The 16172-nt window shown below is 52.2% G+C and overlaps 1 protein-coding gene across 1 annotated transcript; it reads left to right on the top strand.

Annotated features, from left to right (window-relative positions):
• The first annotated feature begins 14712 nt into the window (after positions 1 to 14712).
• LOC126086244 (protein FRG2-like) lies at positions 14713 to 15625 on the top strand. Its single transcript, XM_049902409.1, has 2 exons — positions 14713 to 14911; positions 15216 to 15625. The coding sequence occupies exons 1-2, from the start codon at positions 14713 to 14715 to the stop codon at positions 15623 to 15625; spliced, it is 609 nt and encodes a 202-aa protein (XP_049758366.1).
• Positions 15626 to 16172: the final 547 nt, after the last annotated feature.

Below are 16172 nucleotides of genomic sequence, written 5' to 3'. Positions count from 1 at the left end.
TTTCAACTCAGTATGGAAGTCACTCCCGAAGTTCACCCCTCAGCCAAAGATTCCACTGACCCTCAAACAAAAGGAGACCAAATGGGCACACCAGTCCAGGGGCACGAATGAGAAGGCAGGGGGTGACAGGAGAGCCGGTAACGGGATACCCGAGGTGGAGAAAGGGAGAGTGTTGCCGTACCGTGGGCTTGGCGATAAATGTCACAACACAATATGTGTATGAATTGTTTCATGAGAAACACGTCTGCCCTGCAAGCCCTCGTCTAAAGCACAAGTGAAAATGACATCAGGCCACGCAATAGAGGAGAATCACATCATAGGTCCAGGCGCTGTCGCTGAACAATAAGACCGAATTGGGCCGCCCTAAGTCCTGCAGTATCAGTCTCAGCTCGGCCAGAGACCGTCGAAGATTGCCCAGGTCGACGGTGCCTTGGAGGCCCACATAGCACTCCAGAGGGACAGGAAAAAGTCCGAGTCTGAACCTGCTCAGCAGGACGGTGTGCCGCAGCAGGCTCTGCAGGGCCGCCACGGAGACTGGGTTTCCACGGAAGCTGAAGCTGGTGAGCTGGGAGCAGTGGCCCAGAGCAGGCAAGATGGACATGAGCTGGGAGTCCCTGATCCCGCACCCATCTAATGCCAGGCGGTGGAGGGTGGCTGAGGCTCTCTCTAGCACAACTTGGAGGAACTCGGGACTTAAGGCCATCATGTTGACCTCACTCAAATTCAGGTACCTTAGGTGGCTGGTGTTCAGGCAGGACGCCAGGTGGGTCAAGTCAGACTCCAAAAGCAAGCAATTAGTCAGCGAGAGGGTCACCAGAGGGCTCTTCAGGCACCTGAGCACCTGGTCTAGGCGGCCTTCCAGGAAGAAGACAGAGTCTAGGTGGAGCTCCTGGAGCTGGTGCAGACTGAGCAACTGAGCGCTGAACTGGGAAAGTAGCTTGTCCACTTCCTCCGCCGCCCAGGGAATGAAGGAGATCGTCATGATGTGAGAGACGCGCAGTCTGCTCACATTCACCATCTGGCTGAGGTGAGGAGCAAAGCTGGCCAGGGTGAGCAGGTCCCAGTGGCCATTCACTTCTACCTCTTGGACGCAGTCCAGCTGCACCATTCTCAGGATCTTCTGAATGTGTCCGAGTGGCATATCAAGAAACTCCAGCTTCCTACAGCACAGCTGTGGCAGACCTTTTCCCTGCTTGACCCTCTTCATGAGGAAGGTGAGGAATTCATCGGGGGTGGCTTTCTGGAGACAAAAGTCTTCTAGGAGCACCTGCACAGGGGCCAAGAGCTCTTTCTCCTCCTTCCTTGAGTCGTCCACTTTTGGCCTCTTCGTCTTAGGCTGGGCGGCCTCCGGCTCCTCCAACGAGCGCACGGAGGACCAGTCCCAGGTTCTAGGCGCTACGTCCCAGAAGTTGGTATTAGCATTCAGCCTTAAATCCAGCACTTTCAGTTTCCATCTTCTGGGGCGGATCTTGTGGGCAAGCAGGTCATCGAGCCCATCCAGCGCAGCTTTTAAGATGTCCTGCTGAGGCTGCTGAGCCTTCATCAGAGCCCCCAGGGCAAGGTGGCTGAAGGGCCAGGCCCGCACCATTGCCTTCAGAGTCTCGCTGTGTCTCCCAGCAACAGCCTCCAGGAACAAGGGCAGGAAGAGTTGCGCGGGCAGTGACTCCAGAGAGGCAACGGCCAAGGCTTCGTTCTGCAGCAGGCTCTGGTTGGCAAGGTCCAAGAGCCTGGCTGGGCTTCGGCTGCTCATGCCGATCGATATCTGCTCCAAAAGCAATCCTGACCTGGGCTGGGCGGGAAGGGTCTTCTAAGGCCTCGGGGAGAGCCAAGGTGATGACTCCAGCACTCCGTGTTCTGGGTCCCGCCTTAGCTCCTCAGAAGCCTTTAGAAAGAAACCTGTCTGCTTTCAAGCCACGGTGGTAGGGTCTGGCAAGTCCAAAGTTCATGGGTCAGATGTCAGGCTGGAGGCTTCTCCTGATTCACGTAGCTGCAGGGGCTGAAGAACCCAAGATCTGCTGGCCAGACCGCTGCAACAGGCTCACGGGCCGCGAAGGAGCAGGAATCCGACGTCAGCAGGGAAGACCGCCGCTGGCTGCCTCAAGTCCCAAGAACCGCAGGGCAGCTGGTGACGAGCTGGATGCAGGATCCTGAGTGAAGGCAGCCTTGCACGAACAGCCCCCTATATACTGGAGGCAGGCCACTCACACACACGCACACACACCCTCCTCCAACAAATCCCCCTCTCAACTGATTGGCTGCTCATGGCAGATCTCATCACCGAAGTCAGTACGTAATCTTCCATCTCATCATGGACATGATTGCGTTAGTATGTAATTGCCAAACAAGAAACGATCTACCGAACTACTCAGGATCACGGCACAGCTCAGTTCGCACACCACCTTACCCAACACCATTCCCCACCGGTCAAGCCTACATCGTCCTAGGATGGCCTCAGCGGCTCCCTCTTTTTCCTCTCACTCATTTTCTGAGTAGAAAAGACATTCCCCTTTGAACTTGTGGAAGTTTCACCATCAACTGGGTTATCCCGGGGAACGGTCGTGGGGTTTCTAGTCAGAAAACGAGTGAGAGTTTTCGCTAGGGGCCTTATTTCTTTTTTGCCCCACACGTGTGTCACAAAAACGTCTCCCTGTTTCGTGAATCTGTCAACTCTATCATATCGATCGGCATTTGGGTCCACATTTTCTGGCACATGCAGCCCCCGATTTAGTTGAGGAAACACCCCAGCTAACCCTTTCAGGGTCAGATGTTTTGCCAGTCTATCTCCTCCCTCTTCTCTCATGAGGTCTTTCCTCTTTAACATTTCTTTCATCCTCAGAATCCATTAAGTCCTTATCATGGATCACATTTCCACCCCCCACCCCCACCTCTATGCCTCCACTTGGCTAGGCCAGGGTTCCCAGAATTGTGTGGTTGTCCTTTTTCTGATTGGATGTTATGATACTGTGTTTTGTAAATCCTACCCTCCAAGATGTTAATGAGGTGGGATTAGAGGCATTTATTTGAATGAGGCAGGACTCAAATACTGCGTTAGCTTATATCCGGGGTCAGTCTCTTTTGACCCAGAGTCCTTTCTCTGACAAACGCCTAGACCCAGGGCAAGATCGTTATGGAGGATCTTAATCCAAGAGCTGACCGAGAGAAAGAGAGAGAGAAAGAGAACTTTCCCCTGAAGCTGGGGCCCTCAACTTGGACTTGTACCCTCCTAAACTGGGAGAGAATACATTTCTCCGAAAGCCATCCATAGTGGTTTCTCTTTCTTAGAAGCACTAGATAACCGAGAGAGTCCTGATTGGTCAGTTTCCCTTCTTCGTGATCTATCTGCCTTTCCACACCGGCGAAATCAGGTTCTAAATTCAGCGTCCTTGCCAGATGGACGACTTTTCCCCGATCTCCTCCACCATGTTATCCCCACCTGATGCTTGGAGCAAGTTGACTCAACTCCCTCCAACTCATCACATGCACACAACTTCTCTTGAAAGAACTATGCTACGGGGTCTCTATGAGTCCGGTACATCACACAAGGGAATAGCACGCAATGACAAAGCACAGTGAAGCATCCGCAACACTTCTCACAACATGGATGAATGTGGAAGGCATTCTGTTGAGTGAAATCAATCAATCCCAAAAGGACAAATAAATACACCCAGAACAACTCATGAAAAGGTTTACCAAGAGAAAGAAACAATCTTCTAGGGAGGGGAGGGGAGGCGCGGGAAGGGGAAAAAAACTAACTAGACAAGAGAAAAGTGGTGCCTTTTTTTTCGGAGAAGGGTAAGACAGCACACGGTGGAACCCCGCTGGCCCAGTGGTGAAGATCTCGGCTGCTAAGCAAAAGGCTGGCAGTTCAACTCCACCAGCGGCTCCTTGGAAGCCGTATGGGGCAGTTCTACCCTTTCCTATAGGGTTGCGATGAGTTGGAAACCACTCGAGAACAACGGGTTTGGTTGGGGGTTTGTCTGTTTCTTTGCTTGTTCGTTTGGTAGGCTGGACACACTACTGGGGAGAGCAGCACAGCTTGACCAAGGAAAGGTCATGGATGATTCCTAGATACACCCAAACTCCCTGAGGGAGCGAATGACTCGACTGACAGCTGGGGACCGTGGTCTCGGAGAACATGTAGCTCGACGGGCAGAACAGAGTGTCGGGGGTTCACTTTGGTCCCCCTAGAATATGTGTATCACTTTGCCTAGGCCACGATTGCCAGGATGCTGTCCTCCATTTTGTGAATTGATGCAACTGGCCTATGTGTTGGAAATCCTAATCTCTGGCCCTGCCGAACGAGGCAGCATTGGGCCCTGTTGAGGAGGCTTAGGGTGGGATGTAAAACCCTTTCTGAGGTCACATCCTGACCCCAATGGAAAGAGAGGTTCCCTGGGGAGGGCCTGCGTCACCTTTTGTCTTGCAAGAGATGAAAGGAGAGACGAGCGAGCAGAGAGCCGGGGGACGTCACAGCACCAAGAAAGCAGCGCTGGGAAGAGAGCGTGTGCTTTGGACCCGGGGTTCCTGCACGGACAAACTCCCAGGCCAAGGGAAGACTGATGCCAAGGGTCTTCCTCCAGAGCCAACAGAGGGAGAAAGCCTTCCCCGGAGCTGGTGCCCTGAATTTGGACTTCAAGGCTACTAGGCTAGAACAACCCCGAGTCGATGGCCCCCGGACTCCCTTTCAACTCAGTATGGAAGTCACTCCCGAAGTTCACCCCTCAGCCAAAGATTCCACTGACCCTCAAACAAAAGGAGACCAAATGGGCACACCAGTCCAGGGGCACGAATGAGAAGGCAGGGGGTGACAGGAGAGCCGGTAACGGGATACCCGAGGTGGAGAAAGGGAGAGTGTTGCCGTACCGTGGGCTTGGCGATAAATGTCACAACACAATATGTGTATGAATTGTTTCATGAGAAACACGTCTGCCCTGCAAGCCCTCGTCTAAAGCACAAGTGAAAATGACATCAGGCCACGCAATAGAGGAGAATCACATCATAGGTCCAGGCGCTGTCGCTGAACAATAAGACCGAATTGGGCCGCCCTAAGTCCTGCAGTATCAGTCTCAGCTCGGCCAGAGACCGTCGAAGATTGCCCAGGTCGACGGTGCCTTGGAGGCCCACATAGCACTCCAGAGGGACAGGAAAAAGTCCGAGTCTGAACCTGCTCAGCAGGACGGTGTGCCGCAGCAGGCTCTGCAGGGCCGCCACGGAGACTGGGTTTCCACGGAAGCTGAAGCTGGTGAGCTGGGAGCAGTGGCCCAGAGCAGGCAAGATGGACATGAGCTGGGAGTCCCTGATCCCGCACCCATCTAATGCCAGGCGGTGGAGGGTGGCTGAGGCTCTCTCTAGCACAACTTGGAGGAACTCGGGACTTAAGGCCATCATGTTGACCTCACTCAAATTCAGGTACCTTAGGTGGCTGGTGTTCAGGCAGGACGCCAGGTGGGTCAAGTCAGACTCCAAAAGCAAGCAATTAGTCAGCGAGAGGGTCACCAGAGGGCTCTTCAGGCACCTGAGCACCTGGTCTAGGCGGCCTTCCAGGAAGAAGACAGAGTCTAGGTGGAGCTCCTGGAGCTGGTGCAGACTGAGCAACTGAGCGCTGAACTGGGAAAGTAGCTTGTCCACTTCCTCCGCCGCCCAGGGAATGAAGGAGATCGTCATGATGTGAGAGACGCGCAGTCTGCTCACATTCACCATCTGGCTGAGGTGAGGAGCAAAGCTGGCCAGGGTGAGCAGGTCCCAGTGGCCATTCACTTCTACCTCTTGGACGCAGTCCAGCTGCACCATTCTCAGGATCTTCTGAATGTGTCCGAGTGGCATATCAAGAAACTCCAGCTTCCTACAGCACAGCTGTGGCAGACCTTTTCCCTGCTTGACCCTCTTCATGAGGAAGGTGAGGAATTCATCGGGGGTGGCTTTCTGGAGACAAAAGTCTTCTAGGAGCACCTGCACAGGGGCCAAGAGCTCTTTCTCCTCCTTCCTTGAGTCGTCCACTTTTGGCCTCTTCGTCTTAGGCTGGGCGGCCTCCGGCTCCTCCAACGAGCGCACGGAGGACCAGTCCCAGGTTCTAGGCGCTACGTCCCAGAAGTTGGTATTAGCATTCAGCCTTAAATCCAGCACTTTCAGTTTCCATCTTCTGGGGCGGATCTTGTGGGCAAGCAGGTCATCGAGCCCATCCAGCGCAGCTTTTAAGATGTCCTGCTGAGGCTGCTGAGCCTTCATCAGAGCCCCCAGGGCAAGGTGGCTGAAGGGCCAGGCCCGCACCATTGCCTTCAGAGTCTCGCTGTGTCTCCCAGCAACAGCCTCCAGGAACAAGGGCAGGAAGAGTTGCGCGGGCAGTGACTCCAGAGAGGCAACGGCCAAGGCTTCGTTCTGCAGCAGGCTCTGGTTGGCAAGGTCCAAGAGCCTGGCTGGGCTTCGGCTGCTCATGCCGATCGATATCTGCTCCAAAAGCAATCCTGACCTGGGCTGGGCGGGAAGGGTCTTCTAAGGCCTCGGGGAGAGCCAAGGTGATGACTCCAGCACTCCGTGTTCTGGGTCCCGCCTTAGCTCCTCAGAAGCCTTTAGAAAGAAACCTGTCTGCTTTCAAGCCACGGTGGTAGGGTCTGGCAAGTCCAAAGTTCATGGGTCAGATGTCAGGCTGGAGGCTTCTCCTGATTCACGTAGCTGCAGGGGCTGAAGAACCCAAGATCTGCTGGCCAGACCGCTGCAACAGGCTCACGGGCCGCGAAGGAGCAGGAATCCGACGTCAGCAGGGAAGACCGCCGCTGGCTGCCTCAAGTCCCAAGAACCGCAGGGCAGCTGGTGACGAGCTGGATGCAGGATCCTGAGTGAAGGCAGCCTTGCACGAACAGCCCCCTATATACTGGAGGCAGGCCACTCACACACACGCACACACACCCTCCTCCAACAAATCCCCCTCTCAACTGATTGGCTGCTCATGGCAGATCTCATCACCGAAGTCAGTACGTAATCTTCCATCTCATCATGGACATGATTGCGTTAGTATGTAATTGCCAAACAAGAAACGATCTACCGAACTACTCAGGATCACGGCACAGCTCAGTTCGCACACCACCTTACCCAACACCATTCCCCACCGGTCAAGCCTACATCGTCCTAGGATGGCCTCAGCGGCTCCCTCTTTTTCCTCTCACTCATTTTCTGAGTAGAAAAGACATTCCCCTTTGAACTTGTGGAAGTTTCACCATCAACTGGGTTATCCCGGGGAACGGTCGTGGGGTTTCTAGTCAGAAAACGAGTGAGAGTTTTCGCTAGGGGCCTTATTTCTTTTTTGCCCCACACGTGTGTCACAAAAACGTCTCCCTGTTTCGTGAATCTGTCAACTCTATCATATCGATCGGCATTTGGGTCCACATTTTCTGGCACATGCAGCCCCCGATTTAGTTGAGGAAACACCCCAGCTAACCCTTTCAGGGTCAGATGTTTTGCCAGTCTATCTCCTCCCTCTTCTCTCATGAGGTCTTTCCTCTTTAACATTTCTTTCATCCTCAGAATCCATTAAGTCCTTATCATGGATCACATTTCCACCCCCCACCCCCACCTCTATGCCTCCACTTGGCTAGGCCAGGGTTCCCAGAATTGTGTGGTTGTCCTTTTTCTGATTGGATGTTATGATACTGTGTTTTGTAAATCCTACCCTCCAAGATGTTAATGAGGTGGGATTAGAGGCATTTATTTGAATGAGGCAGGACTCAAATACTGCGTTAGCTTATATCCGGGGTCAGTCTCTTTTGACCCAGAGTCCTTTCTCTGACAAACGCCTAGACCCAGGGCAAGATCGTTATGGAGGATCTTAATCCAAGAGCTGACCGAGAGAAAGAGAGAGAGAAAGAGAACTTTCCCCTGAAGCTGGGGCCCTCAACTTGGACTTGTACCCTCCTAAACTGGGAGAGAATACATTTCTCCGAAAGCCATCCATAGTGGTTTCTCTTTCTTAGAAGCACTAGATAACCGAGAGAGTCCTGATTGGTCAGTTTCCCATCTTCGTGATCTATCTGCCTTTCCACACCGGCGAAATCAGGTTCTAAATTCAGCGTCCTTGCCAGATGGACGACTTTTCCCCGATCTCCTCCACCATGTTATCCCCACCTGATGCTTGGAGCAAGTTGACTCAACTCCCTCCAACTCATCACATGCACACAACTTCTCTTGAAAGAACTATGCTACGGGGTCTCTATGAGTCCGGTACATCACACAAGGGAATAGCACGCAATGACAAAGCACAGTGAAGCATCCGCAACACTTCTCACAACATGGATGAATGTGGAAGGCATTCTGTTGAGTGAAATCAATCAATCCCAAAAGGACAAATAAATACACCCAGAACAACTCATGAAAAGGTTTACCAAGAGAAAGAAACAATCTTCTAGGGAGGGGAGGGGAGGCGCGGGAAGGGGAAAAAAACTAACTAGACAAGAGATAAGTGGTGCCTTTTTTTTCGGAGAAGGGTAAGACAGCACACGGTGGAACCCCGCTGGCCCAGTGGTGAAGATCTCGGCTGCTAAGCAAAAGGCTGGCAGTTCAACTCCACCAGCGGCTCCTTGGAAGCCGTATGGGGCAGTTCTACCCTTTCCTATAGGGTTGCGATGAGTTGGAAACCACTCGAGAACAACGGGTTTGGTTGGGGGTTTGTCTGTTTCTTTGCTTGTTCGTTTGGTAGGCTGGACACACTACTGGGGAGAGCAGCACAGCTTGACCAAGGAAAGGTCATGGATGATTCCTAGATACACCCAAACTCCCTGAGGGAGCGAATGACTCGACTGACAGCTGGGGACCGTGGTCTCGGAGAACATGTAGCTCGACGGGCAGAACAGAGTGTCGGGGGTTCACTTTGGTCCCCCTAGAATATGTGTATCACTTTGCCTAGGCCACGATTGCCAGGATGCTGTCCTCCATTTTGTGAATTGATGCAACTGGCCTATGTGTTGGAAATCCTAATCTCTGGCCCTGCCGAACGAGGCAGCATTGGGCCCTGTTGAGGAGGCTTAGGGTGGGATGTAAAACCCTTTCTGAGGTCACATCCTGATCCCAATGGAAAGAGAGGTTCCCTGGGGAGGGCCTGCGTCACCTTTTGTCTTGCAAGAGATGAAAGGAGAGACGAGCGAGCAGAGAGCCGGGGGACGTCACAGCACCAAGAAAGCAGCGCTGGGAAGAGAGCGTGTGCTTTGGACCCGGGGTTCCTGCACGGACAAACTCCCAGGCCAAGGGAAGACTGATGCCAAGGGTCTTCCTCCAGAGCCAACAGAGGGAGAAAGCCTTCCCCGGAGCTGGTGCCCTGAATTTGGACTTCAAGGCTACTAGGCTAGAACAACCCCGAGTCGATGGCCCCCGGACTCCCTTTCAACTCAGTATGGAAGTCACTCCCGAAGTTCACCCCTCAGCCAAAGATTCCACTGACCCTCAAACAAAAGGAGACCAAATGGGCACACCAGTCCAGGGGCACGAATGAGAAGGCAGGGGGTGACAGGAGAGCCGGTAACGGGATACCCGAGGTGGAGAAAGGGAGAGTGTTGCCGTACCGTGGGCTTGGCGATAAATGTCACAACACAATATGTGTATGAATTGTTTCATGAGAAACACGTCTGCCCTGCAAGCCCTCGTCTAAAGCACAAGTGAAAATGACATCAGGCCACGCAATAGAGGAGAATCACATCATAGGTCCAGGCGCTGTCGCTGAACAATAAGACCGAATTGGGCCGCCCTAAGTCCTGCAGTATCAGTCTCAGCTCGGCCAGAGACCGTCGAAGATTGCCCAGGTCGACGGTGCCTTGGAGGCCCACATAGCACTCCAGAGGGACAGGAAAAAGTCCGAGTCTGAACCTGCTCAGCAGGACGGTGTGCCGCAGCAGGCTCTGCAGGGCCGCCACGGAGACTGGGTTTCCACGGAAGCTGAAGCTGGTGAGCTGGGAGCAGTGGCCCAGAGCAGGCAAGATGGACATGAGCTGGGAGTCCCTGATCCCGCACCCATCTAATGCCAGGCGGTGGAGGGTGGCTGAGGCTCTCTCTAGCACAACTTGGAGGAACTCGGGACTTAAGGCCATCATGTTGACCTCACTCAAATTCAGGTACCTTAGGTGGCTGGTGTTCAGGCAGGACGCCAGGTGGGTCAAGTCAGACTCCAAAAGCAAGCAATTAGTCAGCGAGAGGGTCACCAGAGGGCTCTTCAGGCACCTGAGCACCTGGTCTAGGCGGCCTTCCAGGAAGAAGACAGAGTCTAGGTGGAGCTCCTGGAGCTGGTGCAGACTGAGCAACTGAGCGCTGAACTGGGAAAGTAGCTTGTCCACTTCCTCCGCCGCCCAGGGAATGAAGGAGATCGTCATGATGTGAGAGACGCGCAGTCTGCTCACATTCACCATCTGGCTGAGGTGAGGAGCAAAGCTGGCCAGGGTGAGCAGGTCCCAGTGGCCATTCACTTCTACCTCTTGGACGCAGTCCAGCTGCACCATTCTCAGGATCTTCTGAATGTGTCCGAGTGGCATATCAAGAAACTCCAGCTTCCTACAGCACAGCTGTGGCAGACCTTTTCCCTGCTTGACCCTCTTCATGAGGAAGGTGAGGAATTCATCGGGGGTGGCTTTCTGGAGACAAAAGTCTTCTAGGAGCACCTGCACAGGGGCCAAGAGCTCTTTCTCCTCCTTCCTTGAGTCGTCCACTTTTGGCCTCTTCGTCTTAGGCTGGGCGGCCTCCGGCTCCTCCAACGAGCGCACGGAGGACCAGTCCCAGGTTCTAGGCGCTACGTCCCAGAAGTTGGTATTAGCATTCAGCCTTAAATCCAGCACTTTCAGTTTCCATCTTCTGGGGCGGATCTTGTGGGCAAGCAGGTCATCGAGCCCATCCAGCGCAGCTTTTAAGATGTCCTGCTGAGGCTGCTGAGCCTTCATCAGAGCCCCCAGGGCAAGGTGGCTGAAGGGCCAGGCCCGCACCATTGCCTTCAGAGTCTCGCTGTGTCTCCCAGCAACAGCCTCCAGGAACAAGGGCAGGAAGAGTTGCGCGGGCAGTGACTCCAGAGAGGCAACGGCCAAGGCTTCGTTCTGCAGCAGGCTCTGGTTGGCAAGGTCCAAGAGCCTGGCTGGGCTTCGGCTGCTCATGCCGATCGATATCTGCTCCAAAAGCAATCCTGACCTGGGCTGGGCGGGAAGGGTCTTCTAAGGCCTCGGGGAGAGCCAAGGTGATGACTCCAGCACTCCGTGTTCTGGGTCCCGCCTTAGCTCCTCAGAAGCCTTTAGAAAGAAACCTGTCTGCTTTCAAGCCACGGTGGTAGGGTCTGGCAAGTCCAAAGTTCATGGGTCAGATGTCAGGCTGGAGGCTTCTCCTGATTCACGTAGCTGCAGGGGCTGAAGAACCCAAGATCTGCTGGCCAGACCGCTGCAACAGGCTCACGGGCCGCGAAGGAGCAGGAATCCGACGTCAGCAGGGAAGACCGCCGCTGGCTGCCTCAAGTCCCAAGAACCGCAGGGCAGCTGGTGACGAGCTGGATGCAGGATCCTGAGTGAAGGCAGCCTTGCACGAACAGCCCCCTATATACTGGAGGCAGGCCACTCACACACACGCACACACACCCTCCTCCAACAAATCCCCCTCTCAACTGATTGGCTGCTCATGGCAGATCTCATCACCGAAGTCAGTACGTAATCTTCCATCTCATCATGCAGATGATTGCGTTAGTATGGAACTGCCAAACAAGAAACGATCTACCGAACTACTCAGGATCACGCACAGCTCAGTTCGCACACCACCTTACCCAACACCATTCCCCACCGGTCAAGCCTACATCGTCCTAGGATGGCCTCAGCGGCTCCCTCCTTTTCCTCTCACTCATTTTCTGAGTAGAAAAGACATTCCCCTTTGAACTTGTGGAAGTTTCACCATCATCTGGGTTATCCCGGGGAACGGTCGTGGGGTTTCTAGTCAGAAAACGAGTGAGAGTTTTCGGTAGGGGCCTTATTTCTTTTCTTCCCCACACGTATGTCACGAAAACGTCTCCCTGTTTCATGAATCTGTCAACTCTATCAAATCGATCGGCGTTTGGGTCCACATTTTCTGGCACATGCAGCCCCCGATTTAGTTGAGGAAACACCCCAGCTAATCCTTTCAGGGTCAAATGTTTTGACAGTCTATCTCCTTCCTCTTCTCTCATGAATCCAACATCAGCAGGTACGACCACAGACAGCTGTCTCAAGTTCCAAGACCTAGAGGTGAGGTGGTGAAGAGCTGGTTGCAGGATCCTGAGTGAAGAGATCCTTGCAGGAACATCCTGGTATTTAACCCCCCCCCCAAAAAATCCTCCTTTCAACTGATCCTCTGCTCATGGTAGATCTCATCACAGAAGTAGTTACATCATATTGTATCTCATCATGGAGGAGATTGCCTTATATTAGATCTCATCATGGAGGTCGTTGCATTATTACATCACTAGCAAACTACAAGCTATCTATCAAATCACTGACAATCACGGCCCAGCTAAGTTCACACACCAACTTAACCATCACGGTCCTCTCTGGTCAAGCATAGTTCATCATACCATGGGCTCCGTAACTCCCTAATTTTTTCCTCATTCATTTTCTGACCAGAAATGTCATCACCATTTGAAATAACGCCACTTGTGGAAGTTTCGGGATCATCTGGATTATCCCTGGGAACGGTCGTGCTGTTTGTAGTCAGAAAAGTAGTGAAAGTTTTCCGTATGATCCTTTTTTTTCCTACATATATTTCACTGAAACAACTCACTCTTTCCTGAATTTGCTACAGTCGATATGCCTATCGACTGTAGCAAATTCATAAACATTTGGGTCCACATTTTCGAGCACATGAAGTCCCCAAGTTAGTTGAGGAAACACTCCAGCTAATCTTTTCACTATTTTCTCCTTCCTCTTCCTCATTGTCTTTATTCTTCAACATTTCTTTCATCTTCAAAATCCATTAAGTCCTTGTCATGGATCGAATTGTGTCTCCTCCCCTGCTACCCCCGAAATATGTGTCAACTTGGCTAGGCCATGATTCCTAGGCTTGCTTGGTTGTCCTCTATTTTGTGATACGATGCGATTATGCTTTGTTTTGTAAATCCTACCCTCCAAGATGTTAATGAGGTGGGATTAGAGGCAGTTATTTTAATGAGGCAGGACTCAACTACTGGATTAGGTTGTATCCTGAGTCAATTCTTTTGACCCGGAGTCCCTGCTCTGAGAAACTCTTGGACCCAGGGAAGGATCGATGGTGAGGACCTTATCCCCAGAGGTGACAGACAGAGAACCTTATCCTGTAGCTGGCACCCTGAATCTGGACTTGTGGCCTCCTAAACTGTGAGAGAATACGTTTCTCTTAAAGCCATCCACATGTGAATGAATTCCTCACCTTCCTCATTAAGATGGTCAAGCAGAGAAGAGGTCTGCATCCCTTGTGCTGTAGGAAGCTGGAGTTTGTTGATATGCCACTCCTATGTATTTGCAAGATCTTGAAAATGGTGCAGCTAGGCTGTATCCAGGAGGGGAAAGTGAGTGGCTCCTGGGACCTGTTCACACTATCCAGGTCCATTACTTTCCAGGACAGGGAACAAATGAGGCTTTCATTTGATGAACTAAGCTTCCACTGAGGGAACTGTGATGTTAAGGTTGTGTGTCAACATGGCTGGGCCATGGTTCTTCCGGATTTTATTACCCAAGGCAGTTCCTGCTCAGTGCAGCTTCTCGTCAATAAAGAGAAACCAATGTGAAGAGGAAGGAAGAGCATTTATTGCAAGTATGCAGGCAAGGAGCAAGGATGTGTATACCTCAAATCAAGCTCCCGAATGAAGGCAGGCAGAAGCTTTTATACCATCTCTCACAAGGAAGTACATAAGAACACGGACTGCGTAGGTTATCATGGTGCATAGGCTCAGTAAGGCAAGTTGCATTTTCTTTCTTTCTTTCTTTTTGGCACGTAGGCTAGTACATTGGGTTTGACTTGATTGAACCTTGCAAAAGTCCTTGAGAACAATGGACAGGAGGGAGAAATTTCTGCTTGACCTGAGCAGCTACTAATTGAGCCACACCCATCACTATCACTTCAGGTTTTGTTTCCTAATGGCCAGGAGGAGCAGTCTTGCTTGCTAATGGATAAGCAGCTCCTGGCTGCGTTGCCTATCAGTTCAGCAATTATGATGTAGTTTGGCATAACAATGTAACCACCTACATGATGAGATCTGATGTAATATAATCCCCCCATGATGGGATCTAATACAACGTAATCACATCCTTGATGAGATCTGCTAAGAGGAGCCAATCAGTTGAAAGGGGATTTCCTTGGGGGTATGGCCTGCCCTCAGTATATACACAGATGTTCCAGCAAGGCTCCCTTCACTCTGGATCCTGAGTCCCGCCCCTCATAGTTGGACCTCTGTTTCTTGAGACATGAGCCTTCGTTCTGCCATCACAAGTACCCATCTTGGGTTCATCGGCACCTGCAACTACCTGAGTCAGGAGAAGCCTCCAGCCTGAAGCCTAAACCAAGAACCTGAGACTTGCCAGCTTCTACAAGCAGGAGTTGAAAGGGGAAGAGTGTGACCAGAAAGGACTATAAAGGTTTCTGAGGAGCTAAGGAGGGACCCAGGACCTGGAGCACTGAAGTCACCACCTTGGCTCTCCCTGAGTTCTGATCAAAACCACCCTGCCAACCACAGATCAGGATTCATTTAGGAGCAGATTCATCAACATGAACAGCTGGAGCCCACCCAGTCACTTGGACTTCACAAACCAGAGTCTGCTTCAGTACAAGGTCTTGACCACCCCTGCTCTGGAGTCACTGCCCCACTCCTTAAAAGAAAAAGGCTCAGATAAAGAGGAGAAACTGTTTGAAGGAAAAGGCAAGACACTCTCTTCTGAGCCAAATGAGAGCAGCACCGAGAGACAAGGTAAGGACTTGGGCTTTTTGTAAGGATGATGGAGGGAAATTTGGAGTTGGGCATACAGAGTCATGCATTGTTGGTTGGGTTTCATTTTTTGGACAAACAAAAAAAAATCCATTGCTATTCAGTGGATTCCAATTCATAGTTAACCTACATGTGTAAAGTCGTACTGTGATGCATAGGATTTCAAGGCTATAACCCTTTTGGAAGCTGATCACCAGCTCTTTTTTTCCAAGGTTCCCCTGGGTGGGTTCATACTGCCGCCTCTTTGGTTACCAGTTAGGCCCTTACCCACATGCTTTCCCCACAGGGGTCTCTCCATTGATCTCCAGAAAGAAGGATGAAAAGGGTCCTGATGCTGGAGATGAGACCCAGAGTACCCACCATGGGAAACACTCGAAGACGCATTCCAAGCGAAGGAAGCGGCCCAGAGCCTGGTCCCCAGGAGACCAGCCGCCACCACTTCGGAGATGCCTGGTAACCTCCCTGCGGGCTCTGTCTGAGGCCATTTACCAGGATGTGGCCCAGGTTCAGGCCCAGCAGGCACAGGCCCCGCTGACCTGGGAGGAGCTCGAGGTGCTCGCCCAGCTCCGGGGGCAGCTGTACACAGCAACCCAAACCTTCTACACCATGGCCACTGAGGCGGCATATGTCTTCCCTGCTGAGGGTTGGCTCAACCCTGACCCACTGCCTGGCTCCAGGGACCCAGCCCAGGATTAGAAGCTGGGACCTCTACCTACAGGGACAGAATTCACTCTTTCCCAAGACGGGGATCTGCTGAGGCTGCCAGTGGACTATCTAGGCTTGAACTGGAGTGCCCTCAACACTGTTCATCAGAAGATCCAGAGCTTGGAGTGAGAATAAAGACCTGGTACTTCTCAGAGTCTTCCAAAAATCTGGAATGGCAATTACTGGCTCGTTTAGTAAATTATGGAACCTGAGGTGGACATAGGAAAAGCCAAAACCACCTGGACTCTGTCCTCTTCATTAAGTGTCACCTGGAACAGGTGCCTGAAGACCCTCTTAGAGACCATCTGAGTAACTAATTACTTGCTTTTGGAGTCCAACTTGACATGCCTGTCCTTGTGCCCAAACACCACCCATTTAAGATACCTTAGTTCGAGTGATGTCAACCTGAGTTCCTCCAAGATCTGCTAGAAAGAACCTCAGGCACCTTCCACTACCCAAGCTTTGATGGGTGTGAGATCACCAACTCCCAGCTCACCACCAACCTCCTTGCCCTGGGATACTGCTCCCACCCAGCACC

Source organism: Elephas maximus, chromosome 11, assembly GCF_024166365.1.
Source record: "Elephas maximus indicus isolate mEleMax1 chromosome 11, mEleMax1 primary haplotype, whole genome shotgun sequence".
Taxonomy (NCBI): domain Eukaryota; kingdom Metazoa; phylum Chordata; class Mammalia; order Proboscidea; family Elephantidae; genus Elephas; species Elephas maximus.
This window is presented reverse-complemented; position numbering and strand designations above follow the sequence as displayed.